A 20,887-nucleotide genomic window follows, 5' to 3' on the forward strand; every position below is an offset into this window, starting at 1 on the left:
GATGACATTTGGCATAGATGTAGAGGATAATCTGGAAGAACACATAGGCATACTTTTGTCTTTTTATTTCCATACGCATATAATCTCGAGCGAAATTACTTTTTTCTATAAAACCACTACTATTCTCGGGGTATTTAATTATCATATAAATAAGGACATTAACAGAAGCCATCTCAAAAACAAGCATAGATTAACTTCATTACTTATCTCAAATGTAAACTTAACGAATAACAAAACATTCTACAAAATATTAACTTGAACTTGGTGTACTATTAATAGATCATAATATAAGTATTACATTTTATTATTAATTAAATACACGTGCAATGATTGGTACTTCATTACATAATACACAGGTTAGTAAAGCACGGGAACGTGAATGAATACCACTATGAGAGATTTCCTGTAGCTGACCACAATTTACCGAACGCGATAGATTAAAACTACATCTATTGTTTATTGTTTAATCATTGATGTCTTTCAAACCTTTTCATCATTAAGGATAAAAACTGTTAGAAATAGAAATTTCTAGAGAAAAATTCCTTATCCACTGCACTTAGTCATTTCTGTCACTTAAATATATTTTTTTTGTCACTCTTTTTATTATTTTTTTTGACACTGTCTCGTTCTCCTTAACATGTTTAGGTCAGGGACTTTAGGGTGCAATCTGTATTTCGTTTAACAAATGTAAAATTAAAACGTTAAAATTATAATAAAAACTTACAGTTAATATCATTAAGTATTGCTGTAATTTATCTGTACTAATATTATAAAGAGGAAAGATTTGTATTTTTGTATGTATTGAAATAGCTCATAAACTGGATCGATTAGAAAAATTATTTCATCATTAAGCGGACGAAGTCACGAGCAACAGTTAGTATTTTATATGAAATACATGTATTTAAAAAAAAACATACATAAATGAGAAATGTGTAAATTATTTTCGCACTGGTTAAAGTAATTTAATAATTACTTCTTCTTACCTTTACGTGGATTATAAGTGTGTGTGTGTTTTGTAACCGCAGTTTTGTAATTATTAACGTAAACAACCTCCGTAAGGTCAACTGTTTATTGTTACAAGGCATTTATTATTATACTAAAGTGAAAATTTAATGCATAAAATAAAGATAAAAAATATAAAAAGTACAGTCTGACATATTTATTAAACTTCAAATGTAACTAAGACATAATGTAGCTTATTTATATACATTGAAAAAGTTTAATTCTAGAAAAAGACTGATTAAAAAACAATTATCAAGTTCTTTTTAATATCCAATTTAATTTAACTTATGACATATTTTATTTTGAAACGAAAAATATTAAAGAATTTAACAGGAATAATACAAGATTTACAATTCATATTACTGCGACCAAAGATAAAAAAATAAATATCAGAGTTTCGGTAATGTTAAAAAGATTTTAAATAAGATAAAAATAATAGCCGCTTTAATTGTGGCCATACACGGTTTTGATTAAATAAGCAGTGGGTAAATATTAAACCGTGTACGGGGGACTGAGCGACCCTCTGCACGATCCTCGTGTTGTTTTTGTCTTGTCCGGATTAAATATATTCCATTTGCGACAATACGAGTTCAACAATTTTCAATTCATTCTATGAATATTTGAAGCATATTTAATATTTGTCTAAAATGAATCGTGTTTTCTAGGATGGGTTTCATTCTTTTAGTATTTTAAAGCATTGAGTTAAAAATAAGCTTACGTTTTTTTTTTTTTATGAAACCATTACTATAGTTAAATAAGTAGCTGTTGATTAGGTTATGTTAGGGATTTGTTATTCAATATCGATACTAATGTTTTAAGGAACAAATATTTGTATTTTTGTATATATTGAAATAACTCTAAAACTACTGGGCCGATTTCAAAAATTCTTACGCCATTAAAAAGCTACGTTATCAGTGTGTAACTTAGGCTATATTTCGCGGACAAAGTCACGAGCAATAGGTATATATCAATACTTAATTGTCAAGTTTTTGATCAGGTTTAAAGGTATACAAATCTATAGTAAATTCGGCACAGAGATTCTTAAATGACAGCATTCATGATAGATTTAGTCATGTTCAAAATCGTATAAAGCAAGTTAATATAACTACAATGAAACTAATAATTATAAATGAATTCAACGCCAAAAATACAATACACCAGCAAAGAAACAAAACAAAATCGCCATTGTGGAGGGGTCAAGTCTGTCAGAAGAGTTACAATAATCATCGAAGCATTGACAAGAAATGCCGAGGTGGTCGGTATTATCATCTCTATAACAGGGCTGGGCATGCCGCATCCAACCGCATCCTCTCGTCACACGAACATCAGACTCTCGATGGGAATGGAAAACTGAAAAAATACAAGTAATTTGTACTAAAATAATTACTTAGTAAAGAGAAGTAGATGAATATAACTGTACCTTCTGAGAATTAGACTATATAGGTTATAGGAGTTCACAAAGAATCAAATGTATTACAAGATTCAAATTTTAAGACGGCTCGCGATTAGATATGAGCAAGTCTTCAAATGTTCGTGTAATTAATGGATCTAGGGAAGCTATATCCATCGCAGCGATAATTAGAGTTGTGTGTACAGTCTTAAATAATACTTTGAGCTGCTATAAATAGGAAAATTATATTTTTGTATGCATTGAAATAACCTAAAATCTACTAAGCCGATTTTAAAAATACTAGCACCATTAAAAAGCTACTTTATCGGCGAGTAACATAGGATATATTTACTAAGTCGCTAGCAACACTCAGCTAGTAACGGCATTCATTTGTCAATTTATAAAATAAACCATGTGTTTAAAATTGTACTGGTTCGCGGATTTTAATCCATACTAATACTATAAAGAGGAATGATTTGTTTTTTTTTATATGTATTGATATAACTAAAACTACTGGGCCTTTTTTTAAAATTCCTTGACCAATCAAAAGCTACGTTTACAGTGAGTAATATAGACACTTGATTACTTTTTTTATTGCATGCGGACGAAGTCGCGAGCAACAGCTCATTGTTAATAGAGAAATAAACTTACTAGTCTGAGAGATCTTTCTGCAGAAGAAACTGTATCCTCCAGGATTTGGGATAGCGGATTCGCATTCGACGATAGGTACAATACGCGACCTTATGTCCTCGCTGTAAGAGTTCACATCCAAACAGGCAGTGTTATTTTCACTATTGCAATAGTAACAACGGATACACCAAGCTGAAATAAATTTTATAAAATGCAATTAATTATGACAATAATAACCTCAAAAATATATTAATTAAACTCAATCACGTAAAAAGATGTATTTTGCCGTAATATTAATTCATTGAGACAGTTTAGTGTTGACATAAATAAAAATAAAATAAAGTAAAACTTACCTTCACAGATGAAACCCGAAATAATAATCAAAGAAACGAGTTTATTTAATGACGTCATTTCTGAATTTTAAACACAATTCCTGCAAAATAAATGCTTTATACCTTAAGTGATATGTTTGTTTTCAACATAATATATTAATAATGTTTATAAAAGGAGTATGTTGCGGTAAAGAGTGGTAACTGAACTGAGTTAACTGGAGTAATGCGATAACACTGACGGTATAAGATGAGTAGCTTCATTATACTACGACCAAACAGTCTTAATACTTATTATTTTTAAATTTATTTTAGAACCTTTGAACTGAAATGCTACTAGTCAATATTCTGTAGAGGGTAACCTAATTTTTTTATTAACTCGACTTCATGTCGTAAAAAGATAAAAAGTAATCCCCAACATGAACCAAAATAACAAAAAGAGAATGACAAAAATTACAAAATTTCACAAGGTTTTAGTTTTTTACCTTTTAATTATTTATTCGCTTTCGCCTCCTACTCCGTCTGCATGGAATTTAAAAAAAAACAAAAGAGAGTAGCCTATGCGTTCTTCCAGACTCTACGTTTATGCCAAGTTTCATCTAGATCCGTTTAGCCGTTCATGCTACAAACTCTAACAAACATCCATCTATCCATCCAAACTTTCGCATTCATAATATTAGTATGAAGTATGATTATTTTAAGAATATGTTTTTGTTGGCTATCTTATGAAGTATCTAAATTACGTGTTATAACGAAACACAAATATGCTTATCAAAAAACATTGACCCTTGTGAGCCCGCCTTTGATTCCCTAATTGTTACTATTGAAGACTAAAATTGAGGAAAGATAATAATTGATTGTGTTATGTTATTTTCGTTTAACACATCGTTACGCCAGAATTTCATAATACGCATATTACATAACTAGCTGTTCCAGTGCCACTTCATCCGCATAGAATTATGAAAATTTTATTTTATTGTTTACATGTGTCAAATTATCAATTGCAAATGTCAAAATGACATGACATATGACAATCCTTGGCAACCGTGGTTCCTTAATGTTGGCAGTTGTCTCTTTCCCACATTAGGGTTTTTATCCAAAATATTTAACCCCTAAGTTTAATAGCGTGAAAATATATAGCCTAAAGCGTGACGTAAGTGTAGGGCTTTTTATTAAAAAGTATATTATTGAAAAATATGGTGTAATTGCTGACATCTTAAGCAACAAAGAAGTGTGTGTTTACGCTTTATTGTAATAGTATAGAAATATAGATTATATCATACTAGCTGTTGCTCGCGACTTCGTCCGCGTGAATTTAAAAGGTAATAAAAAAGCCTATGTTACTCATAAATAACGTAGCTTTTTAACGGTAAAATAATTTTTGAAATCGGCCTAGTAGTTTTTGAGTTATTTCAATACGTACAAAAATACAAATCTTTCCTCTTTATATTGTTAGTTTAAACTAGTAAATATAATTAATTGTAAAATTTTAGATGCTTAGATGTTTATTCCGATGTTTATTCCAACGTATCGAAGTATAATTAAGTTATTTAAATTCTGCGTGGTCGTTCAATCATATCATTTTTTTATTGTAAACGATCCCTACAATTAAATGAACTTGTTTTTAATTTTAAAAGAAATTGGACAAAAATTAGTGTTCGTTATCGCTTTAGTTTATTTTTATGACGATAAATGGATAGGAGTAATATGCAGTTTACAATGTAATTGAATCCAATACAAACACTAAAACTTTATTATATACTACATTTATGAAACTTCCTTATTGAAAACTGTTAAAATAGATCCCAAACCCGCGGCTTACAATCTGATGATTTTTCCCTCTGAACTTTTACCGTTGCCTTATTTAATTACGTATTTAAAAAACAATGATGCATGTAAGCAGGTAATAAAATGTGTTCGTAGAATCCTTTAAACCTGTTATTTGCTCCTTTACATTTGTACGGTTTCAGGATATACCACGCTTTATGAATTTGATACTTCATAAAGTTTATAAATTTCATTAAATAATTACGAAAATGTCTTTATATACAACAAATATGTACTAATGTTTTAAAGAGGAAATATTTTTTTATGTATTGAAATAACTCAAAAACTACTTGCCCGATTTCAAATTCTTTAACCATTAAAAAGCTACATTAATAATGAGTAACATAGACATTTCACGAGGATGAAGTCGCGAGCGATAGCTAGTCTATACTAATAATGTAAAGAGGAAATATTTGTATTGTTGTATGTATTGAAATAACTCAAAAACTACTGAGCCAAATTAAAAAATTCTTTTACCATTAGAAAGGTAATTTATCTGTGAGTGACTTAGGCTATATATTTTAATTCACGCGGGCGAAGTCGCGAGCAACAGGTAGTCTAGAATATTTTTTTATGATTCTCGTGGTTCGTTCTTTTAAGTAAGTAGCAATAAAAATAATGCAAGATCGTATACTTTATAGTGAAAAAGTTTAATAGCAACTGTGGCCGGAGGCATCACCTTTCTTTTGATAGTTTTTTGATTGACTTTGCCCTCGTAGTTTGATATTTTTATGACCTCGAATATTTTGAATATTTCTTTAAATCACATACTTACGTGTGTTGAAAATATAAAACATAGCTGTAACTCGCGACTTCGTCCACGTGGAATAAAAAACTCATTGATAATGTAGCTTTTTAATAGTAAAAGTATTTTTAAAATCCACCCAGTAGTTTTTGAGTTATTACGATACATACAAAAATACAAATCTGTCCTCTTTATAGTATAGAAGATATATATTAGTATAGAAGTGTAGATTAGGTTACGTAGCTGAAATACCTGCACTATATATCTGGACTAATATTATAAAATAAGACTGTGTGTTTTTGAATTTTATTTGATATTTGATTTGTAGTTTCGTATTTAAGGAATAAACTCAATAACTGGGTTAATTTCAACAATTAAGCCATTTTTAATTCCGCGTGATCTTGTCTACCTGTATTTTATGCCAGTATTTTATGAACAAAATGTATTTATTAGCTAACCATTTTTAATTAATTAATGAAAACATTTTAATAATGGATACTTTAAATGGAACTTCAACACGAATTAACTTTGACGTGATAATCGTTAAATAACAGTAATACGTTTAAGTGCATTCGATGGGTAACTCTATGTCGTTAACTTAACTCTTTGTTGTGCTAGTAAAGTAGCGCGGCGATGCTCGCGTGAAAAATGTTAACCAACATTATAAACATACAACTAGCAAAAGATTTAAACTAAAAAGCAATGTTAACAAAGTCCACAGAGTTTGTTAAAACAACTGCTTGCAAACAAAAGCTTTTTAATACAAAATCAAAGGAGAGAAGAGAGAAATTAATAGGCAACATGAAAATGGATTAACTACAAAATTAAAGTCTTCATCCACACCACTACATAGGTGCTGGAGAATACAGACAGAAATACAAACAAACTAATATTATGAATAAAATTGATTGCATCAAACAATTATCGGAATTGTGTGCACTCAACATCGAGTTAAAATAAACATTGTCACTTGAAAATCAGCTTTCAAACGTCTGTCGCTAAGTATCCCATACTTGTGTACTATAAAATAATCATAGAACAATGCAAATTGAACCGAAAATCAACACGCGTGATGTTTCGTCAACCAATAGTGATATCGAATCACTACCAAGTTTGGAATATATGGGAAATTATTACTTGAAAGATTACGAATATCTGAGTCCAAAAGTTTTGGAACGGGGCAAAGGTACGGGCAATATTGTCGCTTCATTGGAACGGAACAAGACGGGGAATTGCAAATTGTTCGCGCGCCTGTGGCTAAGGGAGGTGATGAAAGGGTTGAAACAATTCTTATACGAGGGATCCCTTCACGGAGTTAAGTAAGTCCGTTCCTAACTTACTGATATTGAAAATCAAATATGTATGAAACTAGATGAATTAAATTAATTTTCAACTGAAATTAGAAGTGTCCGGTTAAACGCCAAGATACTATTAATAAAAGTATAGTTGCTTTACCATTTATTTATAGTTCAATAACTTTATTAAAGTTAAGAACTTATCATGCATGACATCAGAATACATTGTGTATATTAAAGACTAACTGTTGCTCGCGACTTCGTCAGCGTGAAATTAAAAATACAGTATAAAAAAATATACCATATCTGTGAGTAACATCACAGATAAACTAGCTTTAAACGATGAAAGAATTTTTAAAACCGGCCAAGTAGTTTTTACCTCAATCGAATGAAAAAAAAAAACAAAAATACTAATCTTTCCTCTTTGTAACATTACTAGCTGTTGTTAGCGACTTCGTCCACGTGAAATTAAAAAAATATAGATAAAAACGAAAATGCTAATCTTTTTTCTTTATCATAGTATTATAAATTAAAATATAGAATTAAGAATGACTCTTTTTAAAAATGGCCAAATCACTTTTCTTACAATTTCTAGGTATGTCTTTGAGCCGACGTTCAGCTTTAAGGAACGTATGATCTGGGTGGTTATTATTGTTATCAGCATCGCTATCTGCGCCGTGAACATCTTTCAGTTGTTCTCCAAATGGCATTCGACTCCGTTCGTCAACGTTATCGACTCTCTTCCGACCCCAATCTGGGCTGTGCCGTTCCCGATGGTGGTTGTGTGTCCACAGTTACATTTACAACGATCTTACGTTAACGTCTCCAAGATGGATAAGTTAGTATTTCTTTAAACTGTATTACATACTTTCTTAGTACATACTACGCCGAATTACTTTCCTACACTTCTTCATAATAACTTTAGGAATACAATTAAAAACAATTGAAATTCAGATAAAAGATTGTTGCGATCTTTCTTTGTTTTTTTAGGTTAAGCTTGAATCATTTCTTCGCGTCTCTCGTGTGCCCACAAATGTTACATACAAAGCAGGCTCTACCGCATCGTATGACCCCGGAAGATAACGTATTGATGCAGAAATTTATTATAGAGGTAAGTACATAAATACTACGAGTGGTAACATGCCAATACTATGTTCAAGAGACTCATAGGCTCAGAATTGGCAAAACAAGAAAGAACTTGTTTCAGGGTTCACCAAAATGTACAGACGTTGTAAAATCTTGTTACTGGCGACCAACAAAGGAGTTAGAGTGGTTGGAAAAAGAATGCTGCGAAAAGATGTTCAAGCCAATATTCACGGATTATGGTCTCTGTTTTGCATTCAATAGTCTACCTTTGAATGCAATGTAAGTTCTGACACATAACTGCTGTAGCATTTAACCAGTACTGTAATTATAACACTGTTTTGTGTACTTCCATTATTTTACGTAATGCTAATATTCTTCTTTTAAAAATTCCACCATCAGTCACAGAACAACGATCATTAAGGACATTCACAAATTTTCAACTGATAAAAAAACATTGTCAAAATATAGAAATCGTAGAGTGAAGAAACGAGAATACTTATATATTTTAAATATCCAATTAAAATTTTAGGAACAACGACACCCTTTACTGGCATAAGACTTTTGATGAAAATGTAACACAAATACCTTTAAATTGGAGCTTAGACGGTGGATATCCTAAGGTATTCCCACCAGACCCCGCCATGATACCACTAAGGGTCATGTCGTCTGGAGAAATCCATGGTCTAGGTGTAGAATTGTACCTAAATAGTAGTGAACATCAATACGAATGCGATGGTAACAACGTAGGCTACAATGTAAGTATTTAAGCTTTAGAAGTTCGAATTTATCAGCCGTTTTCAATTTCACATTAGAATTTAAAGTTCGCAGTTGACGGCCATATATTTTTATAAATTACTAGCTTTCATAAAAGACTAGACTCTCTCCGCGACGAAATAAAAAAAAACAAAAGCAAGTACCCTATGTGTTCTTCCAGAATATTCTCTACATCCGTACCAAATTTCATAGAAATCCGTTCAGCCGTTTAGGCTACAAACTCTAACAAATATCCAACCATCCATCTAAAATTTCGCATTTATAATATTAGTACGATTAGTATGATTGAATGCCTTCCTACTGTATGGTCGTGGTATTGAGTACACTTTACTATTCTTAAACCACTTGTCTTGAGTGATTTTCGTTTTTAAATTGCAATCCAAGTTGAGTTATGCCAGTCTCCTACAGATTCTAATTATTTTATCATTACCTCGTGTTTCGTTATTGTTAACTTTTGTTGAATTTCTTATCATCAAGGGAACCGAATAGTATTGTTACCATTAGTTCTACGTAGTACTGATAATTCTGTAATTGTAACGCATTTATATTTTATTGATTTAGTATTCATTTTAGGTGCTTATAAGTTCTCCAACGGATCACGTTTACGTTAGTACAGTACTTCGGTTACCAATGAACAAAATGACGACAATCGAAGTAACACCGACTACTTACAAGACGGATAATGCTTTACGAGCTCTAGCTCCATTTATAAGGCAATGCTTCTTCCAGGATGAGAGGAAACTGAATTACTATGATTTCTATACAGATAGTAACTGTAAACATGATTTATGGATGCGTGAGGTCAAGAAGAAATGTAATTGTGGTTTATTTAATTGGCCAAGTGTGTATTAAATCTGCCTTTGTACATTCGTGGAATTTCGCGGTGTTCCACTTCAGGGTAAATTGCCTTAACAAAGTGCCTTAAGAGAAACAAACTCCGCCGTCATCTACAAATAACTAATTAGATAGCAGTGATTGCTGCAAACGACGGGATAGTAAATAGAGAGAAGCCGTGCATCAGTTACATTTTTCGTACATATATATATTTATAAACTTACCTTCTATTGATTTTTTCCGCGTCTCGTTTTACAATATTATCACGATTGCAGCTTTTAAAGTGGAACACCGCCAGTTTCTCCGACTGTACCTTGTACTCTTGTAGTATGAAGGCTGGCGATTAACTTTCTGTCTATTGTGTGCAGGATTTTATATTTGGGAAACGATTTGTACAACTAAATCAGATTTTCAATGCATCGAAGAAGTTAGAGGTAAAAATTAAAATGCAACTAAATAACTAGTTCGGATTTCCGATAATAAACAATTTAAAAAGTATTAAACTTATTACTTTTTATAACATCTTCGTGTTTACACATTGAGACACATTTACAATAGCTTATCTACTTATAACATGAATTTCCACTGCTTAAACATCAAAACAACCCTTTCATTCGCTTTAAAAAATCTCGAACAATCCTGGTGTTTTGACAGTGGAAACCACTGCTAAATTCATAAGCTGTATCATTATTAAAACTTTATATTCTAGCTAAAGTAGAAGAGCAATTAACTTACGCGTATTATGAAGATAGCCAAGAAGATAGGAAGACGCAGTCTGAGGTAGCTTCTTGCCATCCTGCTTGCAATGATATTTTGTACTCCAGTCAAGTCTTCTATTCAGATCTTATGAGCGTGCCGAGACTTTCGAAAGCAGACTTCAAATTTAAAGAGTAAATATCCTATTTACACCTGTATCTACACTAAGGGACTCTCGAACACTAAATCACTATTAATTATATACGTTAAAGTTTATAACAAAATTTTTAAACATGAGGCAATCATGTAAAAATAACCTACAAAATTTTCTTCAAATCATTACAAGTTATAGGTTAAAAATTATTAAGTTAGAAGCAATTATTTACGTTTATATTTTGTCCAATTTAAATTAATGTTATTTACGGATGTTTTCATCATTCTTTTGTTCCAGGGGTGAAGTAACGCGTATTAACGTTCACTTTTATGACGACATATTTTTAGGACAACACAGACACACGCAATATGATGATTATTATTTTGCAGGTTAGTTAAAATAACGGCACATCGTCATTAACTTATTAAGATTAATCAATATTTACGTCTTCCAACACAAGCAAGTATAAAAATCACAAAATTTATAACATTAATAAATTAACTACAATTAAACGCTACGCCAACGCCATCTTTCTTACTAATGTCAAAACGTAGCTAACACAAATTTTTATTAAAAGTGTAGAATTATTATTTTGACGTATTTCCGATTTACTATATTAGTAGTTTTTTGCCGTATAATTATCAGATTTTTTTATGATTTATTGATTTTTATACTGTATTTACAATTTCAACTGTTTACTTTAGACATTGTTTGTTTTACAAGCACTTTACAATTAGTGTTTCTTTTGACTTTGATAAATGTTGCAGGTGCAATCGGAGGTTTGCTGAGCCTTTTCCTCGGGTTTAGTATAATCAGTGTCGCTGAATTAGTCTACTTTGTATTACTGAAGCCAGTTCATATAGCGTTTTTTAGAACCTTTGATTAATTATTTTGGACATATAGCTTTTATTTTCATGATGAAATGTATACGAGAAATTTTATGTTATAACTAGCTGTTCACGCGAGGTTTCATACGCATGATATAAAAAGTTTATTTTGTTATTTACATTTATCAAATTCTCAATTGCAAATGTCAATATACCAAATACCTTACTATGGCAATCTTGCTTCCTTGATGTTGGCAGCAGCATATGGTCTCTTTCCCACATTAGGGTTTTTACGCAATTTATTTACACCCTAAGTTTAATAGCGTGAAATATGTAGCCTAAAGCGTGAAGTAAGTGTAGGGTTTTTTTATTATAAAAGAATTATTCACAAATGTGCTGTAATAATTGTTGACATTTTAAGCAACAAAGAAGCGTGTGTTTACGCTTTATTATATTAGTATAGAAGTATAGATAGTATAGATATATATTACATTGTAATTTTCTTTTTTTATTATACTGTTTGTGTAAAGGACTTATTTCTGACATTTACTTGTATGAATCAAATGCGATTTTGCGCCCTTCGCGATTTACTTACACTCAAATATTTATTCCCGTTCCTACATATATCCTGATGGCAAGGATTTGCGACTTATTAAGCTTTAACGTAAATAAATCATTGCTTAAATTTTCCGCTAGGCGCAGTTTCCCGGATAACAGTCTTTCACTGTTTTTATTATTATAAAATATAAACATGTAATAAACGGCGGACATTATTGTTTCCAGTTTTTAATCGATATTATTATTCGGTTCATTATAACCCTAGTGTTGTGGCACTATCCTATTACTAGAAAAATTAAAACCTTTTTACCCTCTTTTTAGTGTTCTTTAAAACAATTCCTCCTTATTTACAAAAGAGTTTTTTCTTTATTGTAAAAATTTTTGACATCAAATGTCAAATTTTACAATTAAAAAAATCATTTACATATTTATTTTATACCATTAAAGTTTTAAAGATCGTTAATTTATAGCTTAAAAATGTTTTTCCAAGATGCTCTGTATGGTTTTACGGAGACTTTGTGTAAAGTCAGGTATATAAGTGATAAGCTAAATGCGAAGGTTGTGGAACAAGTCAATGACACCCAGGAGTTGGTGATGTTGAACAACTTCATGCATGAATCCGATGAGTACTTGCTTAAGAAATGTTTGCAAGAAAGGTAGGTTATACTTCCAACATCTAAAGAAAAGCGTAATTTACTCTTTATGTTTTTGTACTTATGCATGGTTCACACTTGGTCAGTACTGACTCAATAACTGGAATGGCAATCAACTGGCACCGATGAGTCCATACAATTTATGACTGGCCAACGCAACTGTTCAACTATTGGCCAAATGTGAACCGCGCATTAAGGTATATGATTTGTGCTAGCTGTTGATATGATCAATAGATACACTAACACAAATTAAATCTATTAATATGTTTATATTAAAGCTAAACGAGTACTTCTTACTAATGTAATAAATGCAAAAGTGTAGATGAATATATGTTAGTATTGCCGCCAAACGGCTTAATATCTGGATGAAATTTGGCATTGATGCAGAGTTGAAAAGCATAGTTTGGTAGGACACATAAGCTATTATACTTACTTGTTATTTCTTAATTACACATGGACGGAGTCACAGGCAAAATCTAATCTGAAATATTGTAAATGCGAAAGTTTACATGGATGGATGTTTATTAGAGTTTGTAGCCTAAACGGCTGAACGAATCTCGATCAAATTTGGCATAGATGTAAAGCATAGTCTGGAAGGACACATAAGCTATTATACTTACTTGTTATTTCTTAATTACACATAGGCGGAGTCACAGGCAAAATCTAATCTGACTAATATTGTAAATGCGAAAGTTTAGATGGATGGATGTTTATTAGAGTTTGTAGCCTAAACGGTTGAACGGATCTCGATTAAATTTGGCATAGATGTAAAGCATAGTCTGGAAGGACACATAAGCTATTATATTTACTTGTTATTTCTTAATTACACATGGGCGGAGTCACAGGCAAAATCTAATCTGACTAATATTGTAAATGCGAAAGTTTACATAGATGGATGTTTATTAGAGTTTGTAGCCTAAACGGCTGAACGGATCTCGATCAAATTTGGCATAGATGTAAAGGATAGTCTGGAAGAACACATAGGCTACTCACTTTTGTTTTTTTATTCCACGCAGACGGAGTCGCGGGCAAAAGCTAATCAATAATAATTGTAACTAACTATAAACAATTGTTTTGTTCTAGAATGTCAGACGTTGCTTCATGGCGATGGGTGCTACAAGATCTTGAGAAACGAGTTGATGAAACTATAAGCGCCATTCAGCATGAAAGTGATGCACTTCATGTTGTCGTTGAAAGAATAAATGATGAAATACACGCGTCAACTAATTTTGCAAAACCCGGCGCTTTAAATCCAATGATTGATTTTGTTGAAGATGCTGTGATGCAGGTATTTCAGCTTAAAAGCTTGTAGTAATACGAACATGTTATGTTTTTCTAAAATAATAAGGGGGAATAAATCTCCTTGACGAATAACGGCTTAACTAATAATTAAGTAATTTTGGTCTGCGCGTGCTAGAATCGCTTTATTTATTAAGTACTAGCTTATATAACAATACTAGCTTTTGCTCTCAATTTCGTCCGCGTGGAATTAAAATAGTAGTAAAAATCATAGCCTTAGTTGCTCAGAGATAACGTTGTTTTTTAATGGTCAAATAATTTTTGAAATCGGCCCAGTAGTTTTTGAGTTACTACAATACATAAAAAATACCAAAATACAAATCACTCCTCTTTATAATATTAGTATATTTTTCCGCAAAATACCAAGGGTTTGGTATTCCTGTTCATTCATTAAAGATGTTTTAATTTCTCTTATTTCTTAAAGAGAGTAGACCTACATTTAAAATGCTAATGTAGTTTTTTTTCAGGAATTAGTGTTCCTACGTCAACAGAAGAAGAGATTCGTAACAGTAATACCACAAGTAGAAAAGCTTAAAGTAAAACTTGTAAAGATGAAGGATAGAATACAAAAGGAGGCTTTACAGAAATGTGAAGCGATATCTGTAGATGAAGCCTGTTGGAATACTTATAAGCCTGACTGTTACAGTAAAAAGAAGAAAAAGAAAAAGTAAGATTTAGTTTTAAAAAGCTTTTACTTGTGACTTTTTACGCGAGAAAAGTAGTAGGAACTCCTATGAACCAACCAAGTAACCTGATAAACAAGACGTTTAGATTAATTCTTACTAATATAAATATGAAAGTTTAGATGGATGGATGTTTGTTATAGTGTAGCCTAAACTGCTGAATGTATTTTAATGAAATTTGCCATACATGTACAGCGTAGTTTGATCACATAGGGATTACTTTTGATTTTTCTAATTTCACGCGGAGTCGTGGTTGAAAGCTAGTAAATGTTATTTTCATTAACAGATCTTTATCCTTAGTCCGATGGGAACGACGATGTGCAAAATTAAAGGATGCTGGTATTAACACATTGAGGCTAGCAGTTGTAACTCGTCAGAAGGTTTAGAAACAAATATAATTTAAAATTCGAGTAGCACTAGCAATTCTTCTAACCCTTAAATTCCATTAGTGGCAGAAATTGTATCAAATACTTATATATCGTTTGAACCTTACTAGTTTCTATTATCATAACTCGTAACCGAAATTGATGACTGTAATACCTTTCCATAATAATCTCAACTATTTAAATAGTGTAATAATTTATGTAAATAGATTAGAGCAGCAAGAGTGGATCTTTCGATCGCAGCTCAAGCGTACGGTGCGAGGGTCGATTCCGCAATAAGGAGACGATTGCACGCAAATATTATAAAGTTACAAGAACTTGAATGGCAACGACATGAGGTACAGTATGAAAGCTAAACAGGATACTTAAAGAGTAATTTTACATTTAAACTAGCTTTCGCCAGCGATGAATTAAAAAAAAAAAGTAAGTAGCCTAATGTATTCTTCCAGACTATCCTCTACATCTGTACCAAATTTCATCGAGATCCCTTCAGCAGTTTAAGCTACAAACTATAACAAACATCCATCTAAACTTCAAAACTTCGCATTTATAATATCAGTATGGTTTAAAAGAAAATCATGATTACAAACGGAGATGCTACAGATTTATGGTCTTATTTTAAACCTTAAAATGCATAAAATCCTGCAACTTAAAATATATAGAAACTTTAACAGGCTGTACGTGATTTAAAGTCATTGGACATCGAATTGGAGACAACAGAAAAGAGTGTGCTCGATACAATGGATCGACAGAAAGTAGTTGAAGGTAGACTGAACGAAAGAACGCTACGACCCGTTAAGGAACAGACCGTAGACCAAGTGACCTATCAACTACGGATGGAACATGGAAAGCTTAGAAGATTTACTAACGAATTAAGAAACAATATTGATAGAATTGTGTAAGTTATGTAATATCTTTAATTTAATAATTTGTCTTATAAAATTTATTTCATTAGAAGAGTGAAATGGAACGCATCAATGACCGTTACGTTTAAAATTTTGAGAGTACTTATAATGCAAATCTAAACGAACTAGACTTGGACCATACTTGAAGTGTTAATATTTAGAGAGGGCACACATCTTTGACTAAACTATCACACAACTATTGTGCGATTTTCGATTGCTTCGCAGTTCAACTGTTACCTCATATAAGCTCAAAGAAATCAAAGCGAGACTAAACAGTTGTGCAATGTTTTAGTTTCAGATGTGTGCGCGTTCTTAAAAAGTAAAGACGGCAGTGAAATCAATTGATAAAACTCTCTCTTTTTCAGTGGGTTATAAAATGCCGTTCTAATTAATATAAATTTGCAGGACATTACAAAATCGTCTCAAAGAAGCGATAACGCACATAGATTGTTACGCCGATGACATATTGCATGTGGTGAAACTAGACCGGCAAAGACTACAAGCTCGTACTGATGACGAGACAATCGCAGAGTCGAATGTTACCATAACACCTGAACCTGAGGAACAAGAAGACTCTCAGAGGCAAATGGACTTTGCATTAGAGCCCATTCAAGAAGAAGATGAAAATTACCCAATTTTAGATTTGTAGTATTTTTGTAACAGTCTTAAATATATTGGACATTGTTTATGAAGTATTTCACGATGTATGAACCTTATTTGGTTGGTTTTTAATATATTTTTTCTATTAAGTTTATACAAGCTTTAATGGTTTTTTACTATTTTTAATAAAGACTGTTTTGTTAATCAACTTAAATGACAAAATGAACAGATTTTTTTAGGAAAAAAAAATTGACGCGGTCCATTGTGGAAATAAAAGTAACTGTATTATTCTTAATATTTATTTAAGATCAGAGATTAAGGAATTTCATACTGGTTCTACATAAACTAAAGTATTTATTTTTAAGAATTATTTTTGGCAGAAATCAAGACATATTTTTAATACAAACAATATTTTAAATGAACCACAAACATTGATATTTAATAATAATATAACTAAATATAATATTCATAAATTAAGTAAAATATTCACTTCGGTACATATAACATACCCAACTTCTATCAATTTGAAGTTAACTCTGCAATAAGATATGTAAACGCAATCATTTTATTTCAGTAAATTTCTTATAGATTGTGAATATATTGAGATATGTACTACAATATCATAAAATATTACAATTTCATAGCAGAAGTAAGCTTTTATTTTGTAGACTTATATATTTCGATACTTATTTTCTTCTAGCTCTAACTTAACTGACAAATTTATTTATTATTCTTTTGAGTAGATGTCATACTATGCAATTATTTGACTTACTAAATGAATCGAGCATTCCCACTGCCAAAATTATTATAGTAAATTAAACATTTACACCATTTTACTATCAATAAACAATAATTGAAATCTGAAAAAAAAATGTTTATAACTTTTCTAGTGTTCTATTTTAACTATGACAAAATTAAAATAACAGTGTTGATGTTTTGGCAGTGAAAATATGTTGGTTATTCAACAATAGTAGATAATACTAGATAGATATTTCGTTTTGAACCATAGATATACAACCTACAGACAGAGTGTCCCTACAAGTTTTAATGTTTAATCAATAGATTTTATAGTTCAATGTTGTATTGTAAACAACATTTAGGCAATTTACGTCAACAAAATGCCTCGGTGGACTTTTCCCCCTTACTTTTCTGCTCCTGATTAGGTATCTATAGATAATATAGCTATGTTTCAAACACGATACAGCAGTTGAACTATTTATTATTTAAATGTACAGTTAATGTTTGTTTGGCTTGGCACTACTAGTCCAGCTAGAATAAGCAATTGAAAGGTAATAAACAGTTGAATATACAGTGAAGAATATAATGTACATACATATAGGTGATTTTTTTAAAAGTTCATAAATATTAGAACATAGTTCTTAAACAGCTAAAGGTTACATGTACTGGTTAGTTTCTACTGACATGTACAAAGGGGTGCCATCTCTATTGTTATATTTGGAGAAACAGAGATAGATATATGTTTTAAGGTTTATACACCCAAGTGAGTGGGACAAGGCTAGGAGATGAGATAGATATATGTTTCTGTATGTATCATCAATAGAAACCCATAGTTACAGGTACTATGGGATTTCTAGGTTAAATAGTTTGAGAATCTACACTTAGTTGTTTGAGTATTCATTCAAATTGTTGACAGGTTACAAAAGTTCAATCAAGCTTAATTGATTTATGTGTGCTTCACTGTGAATGTGTTCTTCAAGACTTTGGACATTGCAAATTACATCAACATTACATTTTTTACAGTAAGCAGACTTCTCAAATTCATTTGATAAGTATTTCTCTAATGTTATATCTTGGTCTTCAATTAGATCTTCGATTTCCATGAACCATTCCATATGTTGTGAGTCTTCATCAATGTGATCCAGTATAAATGATACTGTGTTGGTTAGATACCCATCGCATACTTTGCACCAAACTTCATCATCATTCTCACAGTTAAATATTCCATTTAGTGGTTTCAGTTTCTCAGCGATATTGCCACGGTGACTCAAAGTGTTAACATGCTCTTCAATATTTGGAAGTAGACAGGGAATTTCCGATTGGCAAACTTCGCAAAATGCGTTGTCAGATTTCGATGATAAATAATCATTCAGCCTGATAAATTCACCTTCCACAAGGTCCTGCATTGCCGCTCCCCAGTTCGCGTGGCTGTCTGTTTCGATGTGTTTAGTTACAGACTCAAGTTCGGGCAAATAAGAATCGCATGGTTTACAATACAAAATATCGGCATCGTTGTGAAAAGATATACCATTTTCAGACATCAAATCAATGTTCTCCTTGTGTTTTGACCCATTTACATGTTGATCGATACACTTGTTCGCCTTGGGTATGTAGACACCACAAAAAACGCATCGCACCCGTGTTTTCGAGTTGGCGATTATTCCAAAAAGCAAATTGGTTTTCATTTTGTTAATACAGCAAATTGTATAATTTAGCACAGCGACCGCAACAATATATTATTTATAAATACTTGAAATTTCGTATTATTATAAATTACATTTCGACTGCACTAAATTGGTGAATGAAGATTGAAAAAGATGCAAATGTCACTGTCACTTAGATGCAACAGATGACATTTTTGTTTTAAAATCAATTTTATAGCGAAAACTACAAAATCAATTTAAACCCTGAAATTGATTTTATCTTTGAAAATTCAATTTTATTGATAAATAAGTTCACACGATATAATTTAGATTTTTTGGTGGATTTAAATACAGGTTTGGATTGATATGAGATATTGACTGCTTTTGGATTTATAAAAATTGAGTTGACTATGTATAACACAATTTAAAATCACAAGTTGATCACAAGCAAATAAAAAAGTAACAGATCACAAACTTGTTTTTAAATATGGCAAAGTCCATATTTGTTTAATAAACTAACAACTGATTCTCTTTGACTGGGGAAGTCCCTGAATAAAATTACAATGTATTTTTCAACTTATTCAATATTTATTACTTCTACATACATTTATTAATAATAAAAAAGAAGATATTATAACTAATAAAAACTATAATAGTTAATCAAATTATTTGGTTAATTTTGATTTGATTTTTCCTCTTTGTTGTGCATCTTGCCTTTAATATGCCTTTCGAGATTGTCTACATTACAAGATACTTTGGTGTTACATTTATTGCAATAAGCTTTGTCTTCTACAGGATCTGTTAAAAATGTCTCAATGTCTATATTTTGTCCTTCAATCAATCTTCTTATTTTCTGAAGATATCTAGTATGTTCTTTATCATCAACATGTTTAAATATAACTTCAATATAGTTATCTAAGCAAACTCTACAGATCTTACACCATAAGACATCATTACTTCCACCAATTGAAAATATTCCATTGTAATATTGTAAAGCTATTGCACGAGCTCTTCTATGATGTATAGTCTTCATATGATCTTCAACCGATTTTAATGAATATTCAAATAATTTGTTACAAATCAGACAACCAATTGCACAATTATCAGATATAAACCTCGGCAGCTCAAGCCAATTTCCATCTTTTTCTATTAAAGTTTTTATTTTTTTCGCAACATTTTGGTGACTTAAACTATCTATGTGTGATAGTAAGTTCGTTTCAAAATTCATATTGCACATGAAACAATGTTTTTGAATGCCATTAAATGAAATACTATTTCGTATCATCAGCCTTTTTACATAAAGCTCGTTGTGAGCTTTTCCATTCAAATGTATATCGATAGAATAATTGTTATTAGTGATTGCAGCGTTGCACAGCCTACATTTAACCTTATTACTAACACCGTAAACTATGTCTTCGTAATAAGCCATATTTCTTTATAACCTTTACCGTGACTGATGTTTATCTTGTAGCATACTTGTTTTTGTTTTTGTAATAACACGTTTTATTTTATGGACTAAGGTAACAATGGAATTAGGTAACAATATATTTTTGTTTTTGTATTGTGCAAATATTAAAAAAAATACAAAAATTACAAGATGACAATGACATTTGACGAACACTCATGTTCAGAAATCATAATTGTGATAATTCAAAATTACAGGATTTAAAAGTGTGAGTAATTATTGTCTTTTTTATTGAAAATGCTAACCAACGTACGCTGAAATAAAACCATTATTCACTTTTCAAAAATGGATATGCTCATATCTTTTTATTCATCTGTTCTGTTCACTTTGAACAGTGCAAGATAATATTATCTTTAGTAGTTTAGTAGATC

The 20,887-nt window shown here is 31.2% G+C and overlaps 4 protein-coding genes across 4 annotated transcripts; 2 read left to right on the top strand and 2 right to left on the bottom strand.

The window, feature by feature from the left end:
• Window positions 1–1,292: 1,292 nt before the first annotated feature.
• Window positions 1,293–3,559, bottom strand: LOC106105414. The gene is made up of 3 exons (XM_013285708.1): window positions 3,376–3,559; window positions 3,044–3,214; window positions 1,293–2,352 (listed from the first exon to the last, which is right to left on the bottom strand). Exons 1-3 carry the CDS (start codon window positions 3,431–3,433, stop codon window positions 2,138–2,140), a joined length of 444 nt encoding a protein of 147 aa, XP_013141162.1. The 5' UTR covers window positions 3,434–3,559; the 3' UTR covers window positions 1,293–2,137.
• A 3,405-nt stretch (window positions 3,560–6,964) lies between these two features.
• LOC106105352 (sodium channel protein Nach-like) lies at window positions 6,965–10,806 on the top strand. Its single transcript, XM_013285643.1, has 8 exons — window positions 6,965–7,242; window positions 7,814–8,056; window positions 8,209–8,329; window positions 8,426–8,583; window positions 8,834–9,059; window positions 9,652–9,847; window positions 10,281–10,346; window positions 10,622–10,806. Exons 1-8 carry the CDS (start codon window positions 6,965–6,967, stop codon window positions 10,804–10,806), a joined length of 1,473 nt encoding a protein of 490 aa, XP_013141097.1.
• A 1,751-nt stretch (window positions 10,807–12,557) lies between these two features.
• Window positions 12,558–16,836, top strand: LOC106105407 (tektin-2-like). The gene is made up of 7 exons (XM_013285701.1): window positions 12,558–12,803; window positions 13,884–14,088; window positions 14,567–14,766; window positions 15,069–15,162; window positions 15,375–15,503; window positions 15,840–16,063; window positions 16,476–16,836. The coding sequence occupies exons 1-7, from the start codon at window positions 12,625–12,627 to the stop codon at window positions 16,717–16,719; spliced, it is 1,275 nt and encodes a 424-aa protein (XP_013141155.1). The 5' UTR covers window positions 12,558–12,624; the 3' UTR covers window positions 16,720–16,836.
• A 1,037-nt stretch (window positions 16,837–17,873) lies between these two features.
• Window positions 17,874–19,234, bottom strand: LOC106105366. The gene has a single exon (XM_013285657.1). It carries the CDS (start codon window positions 19,091–19,093, stop codon window positions 18,326–18,328), a length of 768 nt encoding a protein of 255 aa, XP_013141111.1. The 5' UTR covers window positions 19,094–19,234; the 3' UTR covers window positions 17,874–18,325.
• Between the last annotated feature and the right edge of the window lie 1,653 nt (window positions 19,235–20,887).

The sequence above is a fragment of the Papilio polytes genome, unplaced genomic scaffold, assembly GCF_000836215.1.
Source record: "Papilio polytes unplaced genomic scaffold, Ppol_1.0 DF822845.1, whole genome shotgun sequence".
Taxonomy (NCBI): Eukaryota; Metazoa; Arthropoda; class Insecta; order Lepidoptera; family Papilionidae; genus Papilio; species Papilio polytes.

What these genes read in the sequence shown, in the direction of transcription:
- LOC106105352 (XM_013285643.1), top strand. Translation starts at nt 6,965, where the DNA reads ATGCAAATTGAACCGAAAATCAACACGCGTGATGTTTCGTCAACCAAT. An exon ending in AGTCTACCTTTGAATGCAAT is followed by an intron (nt 8,584 to 8,833) that starts GTAAGTTCTGAC and finishes TTAAAATTTTAG; the next exon opens with GAACAACGACACCCTTTACT. An exon ending in GTAACAACGTAGGCTACAAT is followed by an intron (nt 9,060 to 9,651) that starts GTAAGTATTTAA and finishes TATTCATTTTAG; the next exon opens with GTGCTTATAAGTTCTCCAAC.
- LOC106105366 (XM_013285657.1), bottom strand. Translation starts at nt 19,093, where the DNA reads ATGAAAACCAATTTGCTTTTTGGAATAATCGCCAACTCGAAAACACGG.
- LOC106105414 (XM_013285708.1), bottom strand. Translation starts at nt 3,433, where the DNA reads ATGACGTCATTAAATAAACTCGTTTCTTTGATTATTATTTCGGGTTTC. An exon ending in TTCGGGTTTCATCTGTGAAG is followed by an intron (nt 3,215 to 3,375) that starts GTAAGTTTTACT and finishes AATTTATTTCAG; the next exon opens with CTTGGTGTATCCGTTGTTAC. An exon ending in CAGAAAGATCTCTCAGACTA is followed by an intron (nt 2,353 to 3,043) that starts GTAAGTTTATTT and finishes GTATTTTTTCAG; the next exon opens with TTTTCCATTCCCATCGAGAG.
- LOC106105407 (XM_013285701.1), top strand. Translation starts at nt 12,625, where the DNA reads ATGTTTTTCCAAGATGCTCTGTATGGTTTTACGGAGACTTTGTGTAAA. An exon ending in AAAAAGAAGAAAAAGAAAAA is followed by an intron (nt 14,767 to 15,068) that starts GTAAGATTTAGT and finishes TTTCATTAACAG; the next exon opens with ATCTTTATCCTTAGTCCGAT. An exon ending in AACAATATTGATAGAATTGT is followed by an intron (nt 16,064 to 16,475) that starts GTAAGTTATGTA and finishes ATAAATTTGCAG; the next exon opens with GACATTACAAAATCGTCTCA.